Source organism: Vanacampus margaritifer, chromosome 9, assembly GCF_051991255.1.
Source record: "Vanacampus margaritifer isolate UIUO_Vmar chromosome 9, RoL_Vmar_1.0, whole genome shotgun sequence".
Taxonomy (NCBI): domain Eukaryota; kingdom Metazoa; phylum Chordata; class Actinopteri; order Syngnathiformes; family Syngnathidae; genus Vanacampus; species Vanacampus margaritifer.
The window spans coordinates 13,320,184-13,346,076 of record NC_135440.1 but is presented as its reverse complement, the minus strand read 5'-3'; the positions used below and the strand labels follow the sequence as shown (position 1 = coordinate 13,346,076).

General features: G+C 38.8%; 1 protein-coding gene across 1 annotated transcript in view; it reads left to right on the top strand.

Annotated features, from left to right (window-relative positions):
* cdkal1 (CDK5 regulatory subunit associated protein 1-like 1) overlaps positions 1–25,893 on the top strand; it is a 222,241-nt gene that overhangs the window by 105,818 nt on the left and 90,530 nt on the right. Inside the window, exon 9 of the mRNA XM_077575695.1 lies at positions 19,562–19,728. Coding sequence (XP_077431821.1) covers positions 19,562–19,728 — 167 coding nt within the window. The remainder of the gene's footprint in view (positions 1–19,561; positions 19,729–25,893) is intronic.

The window sequence follows — 25,893 nt, the reverse complement described above, 5'->3', positions numbered from 1 at the left end:
ACAACAACGACCGTTTTCTGAAGATGGAACCCAGGGGCAGCAGATACAATGAAAACACAGAGGCCCCAGAAATGAGCCCTGTGGAACACCACATGTCCTGTTACACATGTGAATTCATATTGCACATATTTTGTTTTGATAGATGCACCCCATATATCATAACAATACATTTGAGTCTGGTGTGTGTCTTGACCACCACAGAACCCTTGAGACTGACTCACCGGGGTTCGATAGAACCCAGGTTAAGAACCACTGATACAGACTGAAAAGTAGGTAACACGTTTAGTTTTAAAATTCTTTGTTTGAATAACTGCAGCAAGCCAATTGATCAATTGACCAATTGACGTCACCCAAGTAAATGAAAATGCTCTTTCAGTTTTGTTTTGGGTGCTTGCCCCATTTAGTCTCTGCTTTAGCAGATAAAATGGATGCAGAATGAAGGATCTTCCAATCACTGTGATGGCATCCTTCTCTAAACAAAATAATTCTGTGGACCTCTGAGTTCATTTGATGGCAACCATCATCAATGAAGATTAACAAGCCTGTCCCAAAAGAAGCCATGCAACCCCAAGTCATGACTTTTCCTCCAGGTTTGCAGATGAGCTTGCATGATTGCAACCATTAGCAGATCTTTTTTCTCAAAGCCTCAACCTTTCCATCACTTTGGTAAATGTTCGTCTTTGATTTTTCATCCGTCAAAATTTCACCTCTAATTTTGTAACGGGCAGCTCTGTAGCATGGCTTTCATACAATAGTCAAAATGTTTTGTGGCCAAATGCTTCAGTTCCCTGATCTGTCTATTCAACTTCTGTTACTTAGTACATCCGTAGTTTCTTACATCGTCAGGATGGAGTGGTCAAGTTTTCTCTCAGCTTCGCAATTGCTTATTTTTTGTGTGAAATATTTTATATTTATATCATTTGTTCCAATTGTAGCTTCTTATACTTTTAACACGGTAATGTGAACACAAATTGGTGTAAATTACAACACTGTATGTCTAAGGGAGGCCAAACATTTAAATCACACGCTGCAAATTGTTCTCGTCATTTTTGGGTAATTCTGCTGCCTGCTTGTTTATGCTTTTGCGACTTTTGCTGACATGCCTGGCTTGCTCTCAACCACCAGTAAATGTCACTTCAGGTTTTCGGCTGAAGAAGCCGTTGAGTGTTTCTGCCTGACAAGATGGCCTCTCCTGGCATCTGTCATGCTGGAGAAAAGCCTTCTCTTTGATTCCCTCTGACCCCCATTGCGTGTGTGGGTTAGGGGCAAAACTCTCCCATGTTGATGAAGTGTGTGTGTGTGCGCTCTGTAGTTGTTGCCTCCACGTGGAGATCACTCACAAATACCTCCTCATATAAATACATAGTATTATAACTTTGTTATGGTTCCAGCAGTTGATTGCACAATCTGGAAACATGCCAGTTGTCAATCATTAGCTGACTTGTGGTGGTATTGAGGCTTGGGATGGGGGAGTTGTGAGCAGACCACTATTGTTGTTATTGCTGTAATTACTGTTGTTGACTCGGCTGTTGTGCCTATGGTTCTCTTATTCTTCCCCCAGCTGCTCAACCCTTCTATCTTGTTTTCCCTTTCTTTATCTACAGTCTGTCCCTTCACTCTGTTTTTGTATCTCAAACCAAGGCAGACGGTTGCCCCACAGATCCTGGGCTCTTTTCGAGGAGAGAGAGAGTTTTTTCTTGCATTTGTCGCCAAGTGCTTGCTCTTGTGGGGTTCTGTTGATTTTCTTATATTCATGTATATCTGCAGTATATTATATGAGGAGGGTTGTTCTTGACCTGCTAAAGCCCGTATCCCACTGACGCTAGCAAATGTTGATTTTACATCACGCTTCGTTCAAGTTTGCAGTGTTTCCTAAACATTTTTTAACGTTCTCTAAACAGTTTTAATGTTTTTTCTTGTCGCAAGGGAATTTCAAACTTCAAAATTTCCTTGCATCAAGAAAACCATTAAAACTCTTAACAACCTTAACTTTTAATGCCTTTGACTGAACCCAGATGAACCGTGAAGAGAACACACATTTGTTAACTTTGCCAACTTATTTGGGAAAGTTTTTTTTTTGTTCATCAAATGACCTGGAATAACCTACTAAAAGCCTTTTTGGAAGAACAGATAAATGATTTCTCTTCAATGGACCTGCAAAATTGACTAAAACACTAGCTTGAATGTAGGTCCCTCAAGAAACTCCAAAAATCAATAGCTTTGCCTTGTACTCACAGGTGTTGTAAAATTGTCTTTTTAAATATGAATAATATGAATATCGCTGTTTAGAACTAGATATATAGCATAGCGACTTTTTAGACACAGCGGCAGCACTGTAAATGTAGACTTTGCATATTGTTATTGGGTATGACATACATACCCACATATGATCATTTTCACCAGAAATGTTTGGGTACCTATACCTTTGCTTACCTTTTTTTTTTTTTTTTTTTCATTCACCCTGCGCCAAATATTTGCGGTTTCACGTTCCAAATCAGCTTTGTCGTCTTCGTCATGGCTCTGCTCTCAGTGCGGTGTTTTTTTTTTTTTTTTCCAGTCTCTGATTGAGCAGAGGGGCGTGTCCTCCTGCGCCACAACTTTTTCCTATTGCTAATCAATTTTCTAAATCAATTTTGACTGATTTTGCAAGGCCCACGGAATATTGTGTTGTATTGATAGAAGAACATGGAACCTACCAAAAGAAACATCATAGTCTCTTCTTTCATCAGAGAAAAATAATATTTCTGTTTCCGTTTTGCAGCAATTAGCATTAGAATATAGCTAAGTTTCTTCATTATTCACAAATCTGTTTAAAACTGTGGGGAAAACAGCTTGTTGCAACATAGCCCTGGTTGATCTCTTATACTCTGCTGCCACCTGCTGGCCGTTTTTGTAATAACTACCATTGCTTCAACTGTTCTCTGCAGTTCAGAGGCTGCATCAAAGTATGCTCTAGCAATAAAAAAAAACATTGAGACAGTGGTAATATTTAAAATGGAACTCGTTTATCCATTTTTAAAAGCAAATTAGTTAACGTACAGCCAAAAGAGCAGTTTTTCATGTGTTCAGTTAAAAATGTTATTGAAGTTAGACAGGTGAAGAATTAAATTTGGAAAGCTTTTTATTTTTTTCTATTCAGGCAAACTTTGCTCTTCTGTTTTCATTTTCTTTTTGTGTGCTTCTGATCATACTGTTTCTAGCAATATTAAACTTGTGCGACAAACCACATTCATTAAGTCATTAGCCCTGGGCAATAATACAGAATATTGTGCACGCTTAAATAAAAATATTAACATTTACATAACAATTATTGTATTTACATGATTAAAACTATGCAAATATCATATAACATATGCACACTTTCGTCTGCAGTTTTTTTTTTTTTTTTTATAATTTCATGGAATTTTCCAAATTCAGCTGTACAAGCTACAGTTACATATTATGTTGTAGTCACCAATTTGCAAAGAAACCCACAAAAGGTTGCAAGTGAAGTTCATCAGGGTTTGCTGCAGTAACTCATTTTACACACTCGCAAACACACACACACACACGCTGGCTAAGCGAATTAACAAACACAAACATGATGCCTGCCGGTGGGTCATGAATATATTAGCATAAATACTGACCAGACGTATTATTATTTATCAAATTAGTCCCTGTACAAGCTCACAGGCCAATGCGCACACTCACCCTTACACAATATGAAGAGAAATTAGGTCGACAGCCTTGAATTAAAGTTAAACCTTATTATGTCTGATTAATCATAATAGCGTGCTTGTGTGTGCGTACGTGTGTGTGCGCACGTGCATGTGTGTGTTGCCTTGACTTCTTTGACAGCAGATATGAACTATTACCACCTCAATGGCTTTTTAATAGGAAGTCATTTCCATATGTTATGTGAGTGTGGGTGTGTGTGCGCGGCGCTCGCAGTGCCTTCCTGTTCTCCGAGCTCTGTGAAGCGAGATGTGATCTGCCCCCTACAGCTTCCTTTGACTCTTAGACCCTCTGACACTCGCCGCGTCTCAGCCTCTCCGTCTTCTAATCCATGCGCCCCGTCGACATTCGTCCTCCCCTTGGCTTCAACTTATGCGCTTTTAATGACGCATTGTACATGTTCATTATCATGATAGACTGACATCGGGGTCAAGTATGGATGAATCCTGTTTGATGGATAACCCTTTCTATGGACTTTTGGAATTCATAGTTATGTGCTACAATAGAAAATAATGACTTTGTTGAAGTTTTTCAATTAGCCCTGATAAAATGGTTATTAAGTCTTTTTTTTTTTTTTTTTCGTAACTAACTCATTTACTCCCAGCCATTTTCACTGAAGCAACCACCTTCGCTCCCGGCTGTTTTACTGGATTTTGACTGATTTTGCAAGGCCCACAGAATATTGTGTTTTATTGCGATAACAACTTGGAACAGACCAAAAGAAAGATTAGAGTCTCTTCTTTTATCAGGAAAAAAGGTATATTTCTATCTGTTTCCGTTATGCAGCAATTAGCATTAGAATATAGCTAAGCTTCATCATTATTCACAAATCTGTTTAAAACAGTGGGGAAAAGAGCTTGTTGCAACATGGCCCTGGTTGATCTCTTATACTCTGCTGCTACCATTGCTTTATGCATTCTCTTTAGTTCAGAGGCTGCATCAAAGCCTTCTGTATGCTCTCGCATAAAAAAACCCAAACATACACCACAACAACAAAAACGTATAAATACATCTTTGGGAGCATGGTAAAATTGAAAGTAGAACATATGTATTTGTTTTGGGGAGAAAATGAGATAATAACAGAAAATGTGCCCTTCAGCAAGGCTCTGAACCTCCCCTAGACTCAACTGCGTTTGTGCTCCCAGCCACTCTGTCATTTTGGCTGGCATTCCTGCATGTGTTTGGTCTGCTTCTCTGAGTGGTATGCAACAAAAATATACAGCGGTGTAAGTATGCTGAATAGTGTCTCTGGCACGCACGCACGCAAACACACACACACACAGTGTGCATACAGTGGAGCTTTTAAATCTGAATATCCGTCAGGGTCTCCAATTAATTATGCCCCAACAGTTGCATCAATCGACATCTTGCATGATGTCACGTTAGACAGTAAATTTCGTGACAAAGCGAGCCTCAAAGGATAAGGTTATGAACTGCCCCGAGTGTAAATGCTTTTAAATACAGGTTAGATCACCAAATGATCCCCGAGTGCAAGCCCGTGCTGCTGCTCACCACTCCCTGGGTCAAATGTGGAGAACAAATTTCACCCCACTTAGATGGGGGTGACAATCAGTGGTAGTTTGTAGGTAGGTGTTGTGTGAGGCACATTGAGTTGCTGTGTGTATAAATTGTATATAAATAAAGCTGCCTTGCCTTGCTCAATGGAACAACTTTATGATGTATTTGTAATGCATACCGAAACAATTGGTACATTGTGGTAGGCTCGCTATAATAATAATAATGCGTCATATTTATATAGCACTTTTCTAGACACATGGATGCATTATTCATGCACTCACACATTCACGCTGTGGTGGCGGTAAGCTACTTAAGTAGGCACATCTGGGGGCAGGCTGACGGCAGCGTGGCTGCCAGTGTGCGCCTATGGCCCCTCCGACCACCACCAAACATTCACACCTTCCATACACCAGTGCGAGTAGCACTGGAGGCAACGTGTGTGAAGTGTCTTGCCCAAGGACACAACAACACACGACTTGGGGAGAGCGGGCGGGGATCGAACAGCCGACCTTCTGGTTACTGGACGACCGTCTCTACACCCTGAGCCACGGCTGCCACGTTATACTGTAGCCAGACTTTCAAGAAGTAGTACTTTATTTGCTCTTGCATATTGTGGAAAATGAGTTAAAGGTGCGCATGGAGAAATCTAAGATTTCAAAGGAGACTTTGGCATTTGTTTTTTGTGGTCTATTAAATAGGCGGAAGTAAAAGGGCATCTGCCACTGCATGTAAAAGGTGAAAATGTTTCGACCCCATTTATGAACCTCACTTTGTGCGCTTTCGTTTTTCCTTAAAAGGGCCTTTCCCAAACCACACAACGTCGTCTCTTGTCTACGTGTTCATCTTCATAGTGTCTTTTCTCGATTATGAAATAAATACTTTGTATCCATTTTACCCGTACTCCCATTTGTTAATGTGTTTGTTTGACTAGTTTTGCAAACTTGTGATACCAAATGAAAAAAATAAATTCCATCTGTTTTCACACAAATTTTGATGAAACATGAAGGTTGATGCGCAATTTACTCCTGTCCATCAGTTCACCATTCGCCCACTTGCGAGTTCACAGGAAATCCTCGTAGCTTGCAGCACTGCTGTGATGTCAAGGGCCGTACTTGTCCCTACAGATCCACTTCCCTCTTATGTAGCCGTCCAATTGCTTGGGAAACTTCACAAGATACTTCTGTCTTGACACACACACATAAAAAAAAAAGATGAAAGAGAGGATGCAACATATCTTCCAATCGACCCTATACATACATATACACACCCGCAAATATAAACTTTCATACCAGCAGTCACACACTGACACACATGCACAAGCGCAGTACTCTGAGCCCCTCTGCCAATTACTTCTGATATATCCATACAATATGTCTGACCCATATATTATATGGCACGTTTTCCCTTCACATACATTGCACGCAACGAGCATGCTCACAAACACACCAGCTGAAGCTTTGATGTATCCCGGCACTTTATCTCATGTGCAGGCGTGCACAGAAGGTCATGCCTGTAGTTTGGAAACTCTGTGAAAGTAGGTTAAAGCTGACATGTTGTGTTGTTTAAAGGATTGTGTTGGCTCTTCATTAAAGTTGCTCACGTACATATGCATCCATGTGTGTGTGTGCGTGTGTGTATCCATGCACATTCGCGTACGTGCATACATGCATGTTTTTTAATGTAAACATGCCTGAGAGGGAATATTTGCATAATACAAGTACGTGTTGGCTTAATCCGCGAGGATGTTGCTACCTGCCAGGCTGCCCACGCTCCACATCAACACTTGTTACTCTAAATTAAGCTGTTTAATTATGCCCGGTTAACTCTTGTGTGTGTGTGTGTGTGTGTGAGTGGCATTTGTTTATGCATGTGTAAATGTATGGAAATGGGTGTGGCATGGGAGTGATTACATCGATGTTTATATCTTAAAACACAAAGCTTCATTACAGGATTTCGTTTATTTTATTATTTTAGTTAAATGTGTGCAAAGAATGCTGCATTCTTGAACTAGACCTTTTTAATTTCCTGAGAAATTGCATTCAAATAAAAAAACACTAAAGCATGTGGAGTAATCTGGGATTATTTGGATAGACATGGGATGAAAGTGAATGGCATGGAGTATATTCAAATTGGAATGGTTTTAATCAACTTAATAGACATGGATACTGGAAGTGAATATGTAATATGTAAATATTTTGAATTTGGGTCTTAGGAAAATGTATGTGACTTTTGTGAATGGTAATAATCAATAAAATGGCTTGAGTGATCTGCACGTTGAAGTTGGAATAGCTTTAATCAGCCAAGTAGTATTGAGGGTGGAGTGAATAATGTAGAATATGTCTGAATATATATATATATATATATACAATAATTTATTTGGGTACAAAATTGAGAATTTTTGGTATGTGCAAAATTTTGTAAAATTGTTCATAAGGTGAATTGAGTAAGCAGAACAATTTAAATTTCGAATGGTAACTACCTGAATCTGTTATTTTGAACGGTAAATAAGTTATGGGTCTCAATTGGAACTAATGGGGAAATTTTAGGTGGGAAATGTTTAATAATAGGAAAACCGTGATTTTTTTGGTAATAAACAAAATGAAAGCCCCTATTGTGTGAATTTTTGGAATTTGTTGAATTTGAAATAATGTGATTCCGATTTTTTTTGATGATATATTTTTAATTTTTTAAATTTAAATTCTAAGGAAGATGAAGCATGTCACAAAAGTGGGAGGAATAAAAAAAATTCGAATGAATGGCATAAACAGTCGGATTGAATGTGTTCTTTTTTAAATGTATTTTTCCCAAGATCTGTCCTTTCTTTTATATAGAGGAAGAACAAACCCTGGAAGAATGAAATTACAAAAACAACAATAGCATCTTTTTAAATGACATTCAGATGAGGTTGATTTGTCGTCCAAATGGTAATGATATAGCATCAAATAATTGGGGAACATTGATTTATCATATGTTGTAATGAAGTTATGTCACGAGTCATATTGATGTCAGGAAGCTGCACATAAATCAAAAAGCACTTGCGCATACAGTGTAGTTAATATTGACAATGACATATGGTCATTACTGTAGCCTGCACAATGTCTGTCTTTCCCTTCCTACTTTCAGTTGCTGTTGTTGACATCTGGTGTAGAATTAGTTTCTTTGCCAAAGTGGGCGGAGGGGCTTACTACGAAGGCACAAGACAGTAATGGGGGCTTGACTCTTGGATGGGGGTGGGACCAGTGATTGAAGGTCAGACAGGCCTTCAAGTCACGGCAGAACACAAAAATGATTGCCCGGTTATGTATGAGATGTGTTTTCTTCTCTTCATATGAGATTAAGAAATGAATCATTTCTTGATTGTGGTTTGCAGCATATAATTACAATACATAATTGTCGATATCTCACAACAGTTGCTACGGTTACATCATACACATCATGCAAATTGCCATTTTTCACTAACCCATGTTCAGACCAGCAGCCCAAATCCAATTGTTAGCTCATCCTGATTGAATGTGGATGGCTCTTTTGTAGTCTGAACAGTCACAAAGCACATGAAATCCGATTTTTGCGGGACGGATTTAAACCTCATGCGGGAGGTAGTTTCATATCCGATTTGGACAGGATGCGCCTCAATCTGATCAGCTCAGAGTCAAAACTCTCAGAACAGATTTGACTGTCCTGACGTCATTCTACGCGCGCAAAACCAATACGCCCGCGCTGTCGATATCCAATCGCTTCGCTGCCCGGCTGTTTCCTCGCATGCTCGGCAGTCAATCGCCTTGACAGCTCCACTGCCCCGTCGGCTCCTGTCATGCTCAATCGGAAATACAGTGACAGTTTACGTTACTTGCGCTGAAGCTGGTCTCGCTGCCCCATCAGATCTTCACATGCGCAACTGTAAATAGCGAAATAGTGCCCGGTCAAAGCCATAGATATAGTCGTTAAAAATAAATACATAAATACATAAAATAAAGAAAAAAATAAGAAGACTGCTTAACGCGCTTGCGAGGAACGGGAAGTAGGGAGCGGTAAACAGCGTCACATGACGTCAAACACTACACACGCTGGGCGCCGCCGTTCAGCGTTGTTGCTACAGCAACCAGTCAGATGTGTCGATAATGTGGCTCAGTCTGAACAAGGCCAGATCGGATTTGGACACTTGCTAAAAACAGTCTGGACAGTCAGCTCTAAAAATCGGATTTGAGGAGGAATCCGATCTTCCTGCAGTTTGAAAGCAGCCTTAGTACACTGTAACCTGCGTATTTGAACAGTCTAAATGTCATCATTTAATCATGACCATGACCAAATATCATGACCAAAATTCTTATAGAATGGACCTCAAAAGTTTATTTGCTCTTTTTTTTTTTATATATATATATTTGATGCCTTTAAATAAGATATCAGTGAGGGCAAACAAGGTATTTATTATGTGATAAAGACCAAGAGGAAATGGCTTTTTCGGGTTTTGAAAGGGTTATTGACTGCATGTGAGCATAGTTATCGACATTCTAGGATTTAGCTGCCTGCTAGTCCAACTCACAGCCTCCCTTGACCTTAAGGGGGTAGGAAGATACGGAACGTTAAGTTGCCACTGATGCAGGGTCATCAGTTGTAATCACCCCCACTGTGAGATTCATGATTCATTATCATTTCCTTTAACCTCACTTGATGTGTTCTTATTGTGTATTATGATAAAAGGCTATAAATAGATGCAGAATATAACACAACAGTGTATGCTATTCACTTGTGATTCTTTCTTTAGCTCCGTGTTGTTTCTACGTGAATTGCTGCGAGTTAACAAGCTGAGTATGCAGTTGGGGGAACGTATCGATCCTTGTGCTATGTTTATCCTCTTCTCTCTGTGTGTTGGGCGGATGTGTGTTTGTGCATATTTATATTCTGTCTAATTACCGTCTGTATGGGAATCGACTCGCAGAGTTGACTCGGGTCAAATCAAGGGGAACAAGTTGTGATTGAGGCTTGTTTGAATAATTTAAAAAGGTGTGTTCACTGACTTAAAAAAACAAAACAACGGTGTTTGACCTTTACATCCTCTCAATTTAAAATGCTTTAAACTACAGATTCAAGACAATGAACATACATGCTGCTAGATCTGTTCAGCTAATATGCTCAAAGGGATCTATCTAAGCTGTTATTGCTGTTCATGAGGTCATGCACTTTCTTACTGGTTGCGTGAGTGGTAATGTTTATTAGATTATAGATTATAATGCACACGAAGCTGATCCTATTATACTGTATCAAATCCTTGTTTTCCACAACACAAAGCAATACACAGCTAAGCACGTTTTAAGCCCTTGTGATGTGTGAGGGCGAGTGTTTGAAGTATAAAAAGAAAACATTCTATAGACCACAGAAACTGTTTACATGGTTAGTCCACAGAAAAAAAAAGAAAAAAAAAACTGCAATTGATTGAGATGTTTTTTTTTTTTTTTTTCTCATCTGTCATGCTCGCTCATGCTCAGCATGTCGTATGTTGTGTAGCATGCAGATCAAATGGTTGATTTGTGTGAGGGAAAAGAGGGTTTTACTGCAGTTTAATGGGATCGTTTTCATACTCATGTAGTCTACAATCTGTTTAAACTTTGAAGCCAGTGGCACTATGCACAGTTTGTCTGAAAATTATGGCGTTTCATAGATAGAAATAAATACCACAAGTAAATGAAACATATGGACAAAGGAACCTGTTTAAAAGCAACTGAAAATGCTCCCTCATGGATAATAGGGTCAACAAATGTCCTCTTTTGTACGGGCATGTCCACTTTATTTTTATTTTTTATTTTTACATCCGCTCCGGGCGCCTGTTTTTTTTTTTTTTTTTTTAAGTCATAAAAATGTCCGGTTTTCATTATGCGACAAATAGGAAGCGGAGTGCACCGTGTTGTCACTGTGACTGGTAGACCGAGGAGTCGATTATGGTGAAGGGTATAGGGTGAAAAAAAGCAGGTTTTGTGTGTATTATTATTGTTGTATATTAAAGAAGTATTTTATTATTAGTATTTTTTATTTTTTTTTAAGAAAAAGGAGGTTAGATATTTGTACGCTCCTCATTTCCTAAGCGTTCAAATAAGGTCCTGAGCTGTGTTGGCAGCTCAGAACTTAAAGCTCACTGGTAGTGCTCTGCGCTCCGACCAAAAACATGGTCGTGCCGCGGGTTCAATCACCAATCCAACCCACCTTCCACCCTCCACCCCACACACCACCTCCAATGAACTCATTCAGTCCCAGCCATTTTCAATGAAGCAATCTTTGCGCCCTGCTGTTTTACTAGATTTTTTTTTGGGGGGGGGGGGGTATATATGAAAAAAATATTTCTATCAGTTTCCGTTTTGCAGCAATTAGAATATCAATAGGTTTCTTCATTATTCCCAAATCTGTTTAAAACTGTGGGGAAAACAGCTTGTTGCACCATGGCCTTGGTTAATCTCTTATACTCTGCTGCCTCCTGCTGGCCGGTTTTGTAATGACTACCATTGCTTCAACCGTTTGTGCTGTTGAGAGGCTGCATCAAAGCCTTCTGTGTGCCCTAGCATAAAATAAAGGTTAACAACGTATAAATACGTCTTTGGGACACTTGATACATTTCAAATATATTTATATATTTATACATTTTTGGCAGAAAATGAGTTAAAAAAGGGAGGAAATAAGGTTGGGATTTGAATATTTTGCCATTGTTTATTCAGTTGTCGAGTAAGACATCAAAAGAGAGTTATGTTTATTGTTTTATTGTTTTATTTTCCATTGATAAACAGCAGGTGTACATTAAAATAGTTGTAATGTATGAAATCTTTGAGTAAACTTTGAATATCATTTAAATATCTCAAGGCCGGGCCGAGTGTCTTCTTTGTTGGAAATCAAAATATGGTCCACAATAATGACAATTCTTCTCATCTAAAACCATACATCATGCAAACATTTATAAAAAACATGTATTTGAGTCATGTTACTACTAGGGATTCATGTCATTTTAAAGTCTGCTGAAGTGAGTCAACATTTGAGCCTGAATGAGTGCAAATGTAACACTTCCACACACCCAAAGTCAGTTGGCTCAAACTGCTACCCAATGAGAACAAGCCGTATAGAAATTGGATGGATCTGTAAAATCAAAATTACTCAAATATTAATAATTCTGTTCAAAAACACTTTCATTCATTCAGTCATTCATGTTTGCTTTGCATTTACTGTAAGTATGCAGCATTTGAAGCAATCCCATCTGAAATGTATAAACTACAGGAAAAGAAACATCAACAAGCTTGACAGAAAGCAGGTGGTCATGTGGCACCACTAGTCTTTCATTATTATTTAAAAACCTTTTAGTGTCTCAGCACTGGCTTTTACTTAAGCTCCTAATCACCTGAATCAATTAGATGTGTCACACTTCTTCAAAATTACCACTTCAAAGCATCATCTCCCACCTCCTCCTGTCACTTTCACATTCGATTAAGTAAAAGTGGAGCATGCTGTGATAAATCCATGTAAATTTACCCATCGTCGCTGCTATGTGAAAAACACTTATGTCCATTTTTGTCTTCTTTTATTTTTATTATTACTATTTACATTTTTTTTTTAATTTTTGGGATGAAACTGAATGCAGACATCCCAAAAATGTAAAAAAAAAAAAGCTCAAAAATGGACATAAGTGTTTTTCACATTACAGCGACGCTATGTATAAACAATAGCACTGGTCTGTTATGTGTGAGCATCTTAGTTAAGCAGTGATCACAAGACTAGATTAGCTTGTTTGTTGGGGAAAGGTGGGGACAAATGTGCATTCTGATTGGTTTAAAAAACAACAATATATATGAAAAGCTCTTCTAAAATGAGATAAAAACCTCTTAAAGGAGTTCTTGAATTGGATTTGGTTAAATTTTTGTAAGTGAGCTAAATGTTGCGGCTATATGTTTGCATAGCTTTATGCCATCAGTATGGTTGGTCCCAGCTGCAGGCCTCTACACAGCTGTTTCCTCCGGTCCTGTGTATTATTCTTTGTCTGTACTTCTCTTTGGCAGCTCAGAAGACTCCTACCCTAAACAAAGTGGGTCCTGCTCTTTGGCCCATATTTAGTACCGCCAATCCCTTGTCTCCTTTCATCTTCCGTTGTTTTGCTGTCTTTACGAGACTGTGCCAAAGTTGAACTGAATGGCAATTGTTTGCAGGAAAAGTTCTTGTTTCCAATTGTTCTGACTTACTGAAAAAATGGTTACGCGTAAGGGTTTGTTTAATGAACATACACACACAAGGTCCGCCACTTCCGCAAAAGAGTAATATCCAATTCAAAAGTTGTATAACATATTCAGACTTGTACAGCAAAGTTTTACTGCAGTGCTATGGTGTCCCGTGCAATTGCATTACGTATAGTACACAAATTAAATTCTAAATTTAAGATTACGTATATGCTGAAAACTGATTTTCAGAACTTTTAATTTATTGGATCTGAGAGGGCATGTAGGGAATGCTTTGTTGTGTGTTGTTTTCATGTTAGCTTACCATGTTATAGTTGTTCTTGTAGTAAATAAGAGAGAGTTGAAGCAAGTCAGAAAGTTAATTTTAATTCAGGACATCATATTTTCCATTATTGCAAATAATGCATTCACAATGGAATTGCTGATGCAATTAGTGGTCCCTCACATATTGAAACCAGAGGAAACAGCTGTGCATGTATGTGTTTGTTTCAGTGCAGACAGATGAGGGAGACCAAGCTAACATTTCCGACTCAACGGTCACATCTCTTGCCAGCAATAACACGATCGGCGTGATAATACAAACGAGTCTACTGATCAAGCAGAGACTGCAATCAACTGGGCAGGTTATTAGGTGCATTGGGAGCCTGCAATGTGGCTTCTTTCCCGAAAACATAATTAACACAGGACCCTGGATGTTTTAATATCAGACAATACCCAGGCTTACTGGCTTGGCAGCGGAATGTGCGTTGTTACTGGAATTTTGTTTTGAAAGTAACATATTTAGCTCCTTGGTGCATTTACAGCTGGTCTACTCATCTATTTCAAAAGCGTGAAGCTAGCAATTAACTGGGACAGAGCTTTGACACAAAAAGTGATGCCTTTTTTGTGGGAACTACAGGAATACATCAATCATGGGAGGTGCATGATGCAAGCAAGTGTAAGAGTGTGGCCTCTTTTAATCCAAACAAAGTAACATTACCTCAGCTGTGAATATGCCCATTGTACAAATACATAAGTAAAAGCAAAATAAAAAAATCCACCATCCAACAAACACATATTTCATGTGATTATCACCCTACGGCATTCTTCTTCTTCTGTCTAGATAATTAAAAGAAAAAAGACCTGCTGTAGCTGGCCCGATGTTATGAAGAAAGCCATAGCTAATAATCACCGGTTTCAGTACATCCTTTTTTTTCATGCTAAAAAATGTGCGCTGGATTATTCAGTGTCTTCATTATTTAAAGGACCCCTACTTGGTTTGACCTGTTTGTGTATTTCCTGCTTCTTTCTGCCACTGTCCCACTTTTATTACCTTCAATGTTTACTTCTTTGTTCAGGAAAACGCAAAAGGTTGTGGGATGTATTCTCCTGTTTGACTGCCAATAGTCATCATGATACAAGTGCTTAGTAAAGATCAGTGTACATGTGATGTTTGGCTAGCATCCATCATTTAGTCTAAAAACTTGTCTTGCCCAAAATCTCTGTTGGATCTATTGTGTATAGTATAGAGATGTCAAACTTAAAAAAAATAATCTGATTAATCGCATCTTAGAATTTTACTCTAATGTGCGATAGTGACTACGTTTACGTGCAGGCAATATTCGGGTAATGGTCAGAATTCGGGTTTCTGGAACAATCGGAATAACACGTTTACATGCGCAAGTTGATAGAGTAACCCCCGTGTATACATGCCGTTTGGAATAACCTGATGTAAGGGGGTGAAAGACGGACACCTTCATGGCAGAAATAGACGTAATTTCCGCTTCTAACTTTAAACGGTCAATAAAATACATTATATTCATGTCACTCACCACAAATAAAGTAGTCTGTTTCCTATTTCGCTCCAGAAGTGCGGTTCTTGTCACGCCAGAAGCACGGACTTACTTCGTTGGGATAACGCGGAACTATGTGTGTGTCATCCAATGTTCCTACACGGACGTGTATTGTTGAACACGGGTTTTTAGAAACCCGAATAAGAGCATATTCGGGTTATTGCGCGTGTTTACATGGCCTTTCAAACCCCAAATATTGCCAACATTTGTGTTTTAAAAGGGTGGGATAAAAAAAATAAAAATTCTTCCCACTCCCTTTCAGGTAGCTTTTTTCTTCATTTAACATATACTTTTTTGTTGTCTTTGTTCCCAATGTCAATTGGGATATGTTGCCTGAAATAAACACACAAAGAAGAAAATTCATTGATCATGATTAATCAGTTACTTAAAAAGGCTTTTGATCAAACTTGTTTGCCCGCCAAATTGAATTGAAGAGCACCTGTTATATATTTATTCTTTCTAGATTTAATGTCAGGAGGATGTCGTCAATATTTTTTGATCCACTACATACTCTAATCCTCCTCTTTTTCTAATCTGTTAATTGCTTGCATAATTTAAAGTCAAAATAAATTAAAAAAAAAGCCCCAGTATGAGCAAATATTCCGAATGTCATATGCAAACATTTATTACATGCTTTAGTTAAATGCTTGTAGTTATGTTTATCGCTCAAACACAACCTTTGCTACCTTTAACGTAACCATCTGCTGTCAAGCTAAAGGTTCAGCTTCGATCAAAATCAATAGTGTGATTAATCTGCGTTAATACATGATTAATGCGCTAATTTTTTGGTGATTAATCACTGAGTTAACACTTTAACTTTGACAGCACTAGTATACCACAGATAGTCCTCTAGTTACGAACGTATGAATGTTTACAGATATGAACAAACACTGATTGATGTCCACAAATGTCATAAAATGCTGTATTGTGCTTGCAAGTTCATATTTTTTGAGTGCTTGCCACATCACACATTGATAATAATTTGCACATGTCCATGCAAGTAGGCTTTATGCAAGTAAACGTTATTTAGCATGGCTGATGAAATGAAGGCTAATGATGGGGTAGTGGCGCCAAAAAGCACAAGACGAGCTATATGGTGGTGGTGGGAAGAAACAGCGGGCAATCTCCGTGGAAACAAAGGTTGCCATTATCAAAAAGATGGAAGGTGGAGAGAAGATGGCTGATGTCGCATGTCCTCCATCCACCCCTTCTCTCTCCTCCACCCGGCGTGTTCATATGTTGAGGACTACCTGTATTCTCATGTGGTCTTTTTCTATCCTAACATTTATGAAGTGAATACGGCTCATGCTTAGGGAAAACACCAAATGTATCCATTTATATTTCTAAACTGTAAATACTAGCTATGATCTAAGGGGTCAAGTTTCCATTCTCGGCATGGCTCAGTGGTAGAGTGGTCATCTCCCATCTGTGAGGTTGTGGGTGCGATCCTCGCCCCTGGTGACCACGTCAAAGTGTCCTTGAGCAAGACACTGAACCCCGATTTGCTCCCAGTGGACCTGATGGTGTGTGAATAGGTGAAAATGAGGCTTTGTAAAGCGCTTTAAGTAATAGAGCTAAGAAATCGCTATAAAAATAGCAGTCCATCCCATTCTCCTGACTAGCATAGGGATTTGGAGTCACCTTGTGTCTCCCTTAAGCAAGGCATCCAATACCATGTCATCCAATGTGTGTGATTGCTGTGTTCATTGTAATGGGTTAATTGCAAAGACACTGTTCACATGTTAAAACACACACACACACACACACACACTGGTTTTAATCTTAAATTTTATTCCACATTGGTCGTTGCTGACGTCATATTCTTTAATTAACCTTGACCTCTACTATCTGTAAAACGGAATAGCAGACAATGCTTAAAAGAAATAGCTGGTTGCTTGCTGAAAATTCAAATTAATAACTTTAGCTAGCGATTAGGTGAATTTAATGAACCAGGATATTCTGATTGTTAGGTGCAAGGTGAACTGTCTTTAATTAATTGCATGCAGAAGGAAACGTTCTTTCTATCCTGTTGTTCTTCAGTGTGTGTGTGTGTGTGTGTGTGCATTGTATTTGATCATGTGTGATTGATAGACGTGTTTGTCTGTGCGGCTATTCTGCGAAAGTCATTAGTGCATCCTATTGTCAATGATGATGAGCCTTAGAAAACTATTTTAATCTGGACAATTATACCACTATCATCTTCAATCTTTGTGGTCCATGCACACCTTTAAATATGAGCTTTTACTCCATTAAGTGTTCCACACTCACACACATCCAATTAGCCACAGCGTTTCTCGTCTGTGAATGACCACATGCATCTTTCCGTCCGACTCCACTTGGCTAATGGTAATGACAGTTGTGTGTTTGTGAGCGTGGAGCACGACCTCCCTGCAAGTGCAAATGCATTTAGATTTGCCTGCATGATCCGGGGGATGTCGTAACACATAGCTTAAGCAGACAATCAACTATTTCCGGACCTGCAGCCAAGTGACAGCTAGCTCATTAAGCTGTAGTAGTGAGCGCCGCGCTAATTTAGCATGAAGCCGGATAAGTCTCCTGTTGCTGTATATGACCTTCACTTTATGGGATACATGTTTATAAGGTGGTTATTTCAATTTCTGTGAGCGACTTTGATGACCTTGCAACATAGAATCAATGACTAATAAACATCTCATTGTAATTAAAGGGACTGGTGGGATTTTTGATTAGCATTTGGGACTTTTGACTGCAGTGTTTCTTCTACTTCTTAGCCTTCTCCTCCTCCTCCTTTTTCTTCTCCTTCTCATTCTCCTCCTTATTTTTCTTCTCCTTCTCCTTCTCTTTATTCTCCTTCTTCTTCTCCTCCCTCTCCTCCTCCTCCTTCTTTTCCTTCTCCTTTTCTTCTACTCCTTCCTTTCCTTCTCCTTCTTCATTTTTTACTCCTTCTTCTTCTCCTTTTTCTCCTTCTCGTTCTCGTTCTCCTTATTTTTGTTTTTACAAGAGAGCAGGAGATTTGGATAGTTTTTGTGAGATGTGGACTGTTAACGGGGCACTGTGCGACGTGAATGAGGAGGCGCTATGTTTTAGTGATGTTCTGATGTGAAAGCATTTTATTTTTTTTATTTTTTTATCTATTTATTTAATTGCTCTTGCCGAGCTGTGTGTTCTGAAAAGAATGTAAATAAGTGCGGCAAATAAATGTCATTTTTCAAAATCAAATCTTCTTCTCCTCCTTCTTCTCCTCCTCCTCCTTCCACTTCTTCTTCTTTTCCTTCTCCTCCTCTTCCTCCTCCTTCTTCTTCTTCTTCTTCTCCTCATCCTCAAAAAATCTTCTCCTTTTCTTTCTTCTTCTTCTTCACCTCCTTCGTCTTCTCCTCCTCAAAAAACAGGCTGTTTTTTAAGTAGAGGTATTTTTGGGAAATAAAATCTGAAATGTATCTTGTCTCATATTCCTCATTTTGTGTCTAATAAGTCCACAGCAAAAGTAAATTAATTGATCTCATCATTTTAGTACTTTAAGCATGGGATTGCTTCAATAACCAGTAGTTTATAATGAAAATTATTACGTTTGATTTACTGCTTGTCGTTTACATACAAATGTTGCTTTAATTGCTGAAACTGAAAAAAATCGTGCTCTTTTTTTTTCATCTTCCTAATGCTTGATATTGTGAAAGATTCCCTTGTTCCACTTTATTCCCATTGCAGACCTGTGTCTTAATTCAGGTGCTATAAATCCAATTAATGATAAACATGATTCTCGAAGGGTTCTACTTAGAGTAAAGTAGGTCCTCTTGTGAATTGCATGCTAGTTACCACAATAAGGTTGATTTGTATGTATTTACCGCAGCGGTGTATTATTCATGCACAAGTGAAACTGACGCTTTGCCTCAACCAAGCTGTACTGTTCAGTTTCCGCTTGCTGCGGTACAGTTAAGAACGGCTCATCTTGATCTGGCATGTGTTTCCACCGCGGGCTACGTAGGCGTCTTTATTGCGGGAGGACAGCATGCAGCTTGCCAATGAGTTAACCAAAGATGACGTGACACAAACAAGGCGGATAATATCTGTGTACTGTAAAGAATGCATGTTCTTAGTTACTTTTTATGTTGTTGTTGTTTTGTTTTTTTTTCTGTTTATACAGTCCATTGCAAAATGGAAGTTTCAGTTATCTGACAACGAATCAATGAATGGCAATGGATCAATTCCTATAGAAATTCTAAGATAAAATACAGTATCTGACTACTAAATCATGTTGCCCAGTGGAAAAGAATCCATTGTTCACTATTGCAATGTTTTCTTGTTGTTTTGTCTGTTTAGAAGGAGTATGTGAAATCTGGCTGACGAGTGAAGACACAGGAGCTTATGGCCGAGACATTGGGACGGACCTGCCCACTCTTCTGTGGAGGCTGGTTGAAGAGATTCCTGAAGGGGCCATGCTCAGGCTTGGTATGACCAACCCACCCTATATTCTGGAACACCTCGAGGTATGTAAAACCACAAACATTAGCGCCAGGACGTTTTGTACAAATTGGATTGTAATGTATTTAAAAACTGTATGTATGACTATAGAACTGGCTATAGATATTTTCCGTTTTTTGTTTTGTCCAGTCCCTGTGGCATATTGTTATCCCTTCTAGTGGACAAATATTGCTTTGTCTAGATTTAATAAACTAAATGCCTTTCTGTTTTGCTTAGCAAGCAGTTTAGCTGCAAACCTCCATTCATTAGTGCAGTTCATTCTCCTCTCTCACTAATGAGTCAATTAAGGACCATTGTGTCCTCTTTAGTAGTCTCATTTTATCAGTCATTATTGCCTTGCCTATTGGAACAATGGACATTGTTATCCCGTCTTTTTCTCTCCGTTCAGTCTGCTCTTCGCCATGTGTCTTGTCAGTCTGACTTACTATCATTGAAATCTCCCAATTTTCACTCTGTCTAGTATCTATCTTGATTTTGTTCTTTGTCTATTGTCTCTGTCAGTGGTAACAGTACAACACGTCACAGTTTTCAATAGATAATAGGGTTACAAACCCCTTCTTTTAGACAACAGATTCATTTTTTGGGGAAGCGGGAGGAAGTATAAACCGCCGCAATACAAAAATATTGAACATGGTGTGGGGGATAGATTAACAAATGAGTCTTTTTTTTTTTTGTTGGAATAATTTGAAGGAATTAAAATGGATAATTGCTATACTGTAAATCAGAAATGCATGCTGTGGTCAAACAATGTTGCCGTTATTTTATGTGAATCCCTTCAATTGTCAATACTGTCTAGACAGTTGAATGTGGAAGCACAACATGTAACCCCAACAAAGCCAGTTTTTTTTTTTTTTAAACTGTTGTCATTTGCATCTGTTTAACCTCTCAAAAATGGAATGAAGTAAAACAGTGAATGCAGTTCTGCAGTGTAGACTAAGTAATAATAATGATTATTGTTTTTTTGTGTGTATACTAGTTATGTATTCAAATCATTAAGATCAAAAATTAAAGCACAAATAGGGTTATAGTTATTCGCTGAGGTTAGGTTCAAAGACACACTGCAAATAGTTTTTGAGTGTTTTGTCAATACTCTTGACTATCGTAGGTTGGGCACTTATGTTGAGCAGATCGTTGCTACTAGATGCTCAGCTGTTAACTTTTATCACTCACTGCCAATCACAATCTGGACTTTTCTCTGCATCATCTTCACCGTTCTTATTCTGGCATCAACCAAATAAGGAGCCTCATTACTGGAATCGTCTGTAATTCTGCTGTTTGTTGCCAACAATCAGTTTTTGGCCAATACTAGCTACTTCTTTGCTAACGTGATGCTTTTAACATGCTCAACTTTTTAATTGTCATGCGTTATTGTTAAGTGGCCTTTTTAAGCACCAGTTATGATTACTAATGGTATTATTAAATACTTAATCTCAATAAATTCTCGCAATTAAGTTACCCTATAAATTAAGTACGCTATGTTATGTAAACCACAGTATTCTCATTCTCACCATAATGGCAGGATATTCCGGCCAGAGATTTTCTTTTTTTAAGCATATCCGGAAGTTTATATTCACCTGGAGTTTAGGATTTTTGCTAGAAGTCTTAAAAGGAGCTGGGCGGTTGCGCTGCATTTTAAGGCATTACAGAAGTGAGCACAACAATATATGGTTAGGTGCAAGTGGGCGCCTTTTTACATTGCATTACATTGAAATTGATGAATGCTGATTCTGGTCCTTGTCACATTTTTTCCACCTTTGTGTTCTATTTGGGCTATGAAAACTGAAATCACATTTATTTTCAAATGTAATGATGTTGGTGTAACATAATTATGCGATTGCTGGTGATTTTGAAAAGGCAGTTGTGCTTATCATTTTAAGATAACGATCAATCTCTGAGGAAATGTATTTGCAAATGTAGAAGATAAAATTAAAAAGGGAGAAAAATATGACATGGAGAAATCAAGCAGGGAGTTTTAACCTAGAAAAGAAAAAGACAAACTTGTAAAGTTCGCAACATATATGCATTTGAATCAAACAATGAAGGCTGATTGGCTATCATAAACTGAAATGAGGACAGAACTGGGGGAAAAAATGGGGATGAAGGCCCGGGGATAGATTTGAGGGCTAAAGAGGAGTGAGATCAGAGCTGTGGGATGTAGCAGTGGAGGTTGTAATTAACCAGGGGTTAATGGAGGTGGCTAATTGTCCCCCACATGTATAGGTAGGGTTTCTGCTTGGCTACATTACAATTAAAAACCACCCTCCTAATGATAGGGAATAACAATTAACCGATAATTAGAAATATGCTTGGATGACACACTGGCTTCGTCTCTGTGTGTGTATCTTAATAATCATTTCATATGCTAGCAACCCGTTTATTGTTAATGCCCATGCATCACATTGAATTATATCTCTTTTCTTTTAATTCCTCAGTCAATTAACCTACATAAGAAAAGATAAGAGTCATCTTCTTCAACTTATCTTTGCCTCGTGTTGCTCTTGTCCCCCATTTACCCTTTCTCCACTCAACTTCCACCCACACTTCACTTCTCAAATTGTTTCCCTCCCACTTCCACAACCCCCTTTCTTGACCTACTTGTAAATGCTACATTGACGACTATTTATTGGCTAATATGTGTACTTTTTGGTATCAAGTATAATACACACTTAATTATAATAGGCACCCCAAAAAATTGCCTTCTCACTGCTGGATTTTCCTTGTACCTATATGTTTAATACGCTCCCCAAAATGGCTCCTTTTACTACCTTTAAATGTTTACCTTTGTCCTTGTTAACCTTGTTGGAGGCATTGAATCCCACCAGTTAAATTCAAGACACAAGTATACAGTAGGGTTTACTGGTGAAAAAAATGAACAGGGAGAGTAGCCTTTTCATCAAATCTGGCTATCTTCACCTTGAATTCAGATAGCCTTGTCTTCTTGTATTCCCCATATCCATGAAACTAAAGGAAGTGTTTCTTTAGTTATGCTAGCTAGCTAGCTGTGCTGGACTAGAATTGCTCAACTTGGCATTGGAAATCATTCAATTAGGACGCGGACTCCATCACTCAACTCAACAACAACAGCAGAAACGACTGTTTTCTGAAGATGGAACCCAGGGGCCGCAGATACAATGAAAACAGCAGAGGCCCCAGAAATGAGCCCTGTGGAACACCACACGTCTTGTTATACATGTGAATTCATATTGCACATATTCCACTTTTGTTTTGATTAGTGTTGTTCCGATGCCGATACTGGTATCGGCAGAGGCCCCGATACCGCATTAAAACAGTGGTATCAAGGTAACAAGTAACATGCCGATACCATTAATTTTGACGCTAACAGGACTTTGAATGCAGCATTTTGTGTCTTGCTCATGCACGACATTCACTGATGTGCGACATGTTCACTGCATGCTGAGCTAAGATATCCTATTTGCCCTTGAATGCTCTGAACCAATGGTAAGACAGCTTTTTAATGTTGAGGAAAAAAAACTTAGGTATTGGTATGGTATCGGAACAACACTAGTTTTGATATATGCGCCCCATATCATAACAAAAATATTTGAGTCTTGCGTGTGTCCTGACCTCCACATAATCCCTGAGACTGACTCACCGGGGTTCGATCGAACCCAGGTTAAGAACCACTGATACGGACTGAAAAATAAGTAACAAGTTTAGTTTTAAATCCTTTGCTTGAATTAACTGCATCAAGCCGGCGACCTTGGCATTGCAATGAATTAATTGGTTTATTTTTGACCCAACTGTTTTTAGAGTTTAGCATCACAAATTATAGGAGTGAGGTGTCTTGACCTCCGCCGAACCCCTGAGACTGACTCACCAACCCCTGGGGTTCAACCGAATCCAGGTTAAGAACCACTGTCCTAATTGCAATAGTTTGTCCAGTCTCTACATCTCCCAACATGATGTTGGTAATGACAGCAATAAGAATGTGCTGATGATGAAGGCTAAAAGTCGATCTAGCTGTCTTGTATAGTGAAGGCCAAATTACAGCCTGTTCCCTTTTCATTTTAAAAAGAACAACTCTTATCCTGTAAAACAGAATCATAGTAAATGGCTGTGATTGAAACTGAAAATGTTAAGCAACCTCTTCACTTCTCCCGAAAAGTTCACCCCTCCAAGCGCATTTTTCTGTGCCTTGTCTCCTTCTGACACCCAAGAACATGCAATTTCCTCTCATGTGCTGCCTGTTTTTTTTTCCTTGTCAGACAACCTCAGCACCATTTGCTGATTGGAGCAGTTACAGGCTGAGGCGCCTCTCATGGCCCTCTGCTCTCTGACATTTTAGTTGATTGCATTCAGCAATCAGTATTTCCTTTTAGAGTAGTTTTAAGTAAAATGCTACATTTTTTGTCCCTCACATTTTTACACTTTTATATTTTTAGCCATTCATCCCGCTGTCCATTGAGCCATCTGCTAATAAATTGCTAAATGGCTGTCAAAGGTGCATCGGTTTATCCTTTGATCGTGTACGGTGTCTGTGCACGCCATGCACATGATGATACCTGTGCGGCTGCTATTGCAAGCCTGCGTGTGATTGAATTGAGCATGGTAGCAGCAAATGAGGTGTGAAAGTAGCCTAGTACGTAGCAATCAGCCAGGCTGAGATGAATGAAATTGCTCTCGTCCATTAAGCATCCTCCTCAAAGCTCCTCTGAGTTTGACCAGAGAGCCATTAGATATGCTGCTCACACATTCTACAATGTGCAGAAGTGGGCATTACTGTACAAGCTCAGAGGAGTTTGCTTTACGTTTTGTTATGCTTTATTTGCCAAAACTCCCACAGTTCCAAGACACCTACTGCTTAACAACCCATTTTCGGTCTATATTTCCGCTGGCGTCGGAGCCAAAACCTTGTACCCCGAAAACGACATGTTTAAAGTTAAAGTACCACTGATTGTCACACCCATCTAAGTGGGGTGAAATTTGTTCTCCGCATTTGACGCGTCCACTGAGGGAGTGGTGAGCAGCAGCAGGGGCTTGCGCTCGGGGATCATTTGGTGATCTAACCTCCCAATTCCAACCTGTAATGGGAGGCAAATGGCAGGGATGTGATTTATCCGCTAATTCACATGACTCCGACAGATAACATCTTCTGCTATAACAAAGACATTTGTGGTATGCTCTAATATGAGTTACTTTTCATTTGGTCATGATACAATTATTTGTTCATGAAATTTGAACTCTTCAACATTATTTATGTGTTAACTTAGTAATCACATTAGTTAGATATGATGATATTCTCAGTGATAGTTTTTAAAAGCAAAGGCAGTCCAATGTTTTTGAATGTGACTGATTTTGAGTTGACTAAAACTGCCATTTTATATGGGATAGTTCAATATACATTGAAAATTTATGCTGTTGTTTTGTCTATTTCTTTGTCCTGTGAGTGCATTGAAAGTACTTAACATGGTTTAGTACTTTATTACTGGACCTAGCTGGGTGCCAGTGGCCCCCAGACCCCGGGCTAAATTTTCAGATAATTTCACTTTGGTCAAATCACATCCCTGAAATGGGTCACATTTTTATAGTCTTGGGTAAGACCCGGCCAGCGATTAAACCCTCGACCTTCCATTCTTAGGACGGACACTCTACCACTAAGCCATTGAGCTGTTCAACCATTAACATTGCATCATCAAAGAGAGCAATCCATTCTAAACACTTTCAACACATTCATTAACAACTCATAAAAATGACACCCACGCGTGTGGATTGACCAAAAGTATAGATTTCTTTTGAAAAAAAAAAATGAAATTTGCCAAATTGTGACTTGACGCCAGCGATTATCATTGACTACATGCACCAGATAATTGCTGTTGTGTTGTTGAATGATTAAGATTTTTTCAATTGAAGCTAAAAAATAAATAATTATATATATATATATATATATATATATATTCCGTCAAACCTTTAAGATCGTAAATGACATGAACTCATACAATGATTATATTACTATATATACTAGTCGCACACACATGCATGTGCACAAATACAGAATAACCCACACCCGTCTCTCACCTCCACACCAAGACATGCACACAAGCAAACTACATGAGCACACACTGAGACGCCACCCCTTTCACGACCATTTTCATTTTAATGAAGCCTTTGGGGGCCTCTTCACATTAGCGGCTTAATGTTGCATTGTGTGA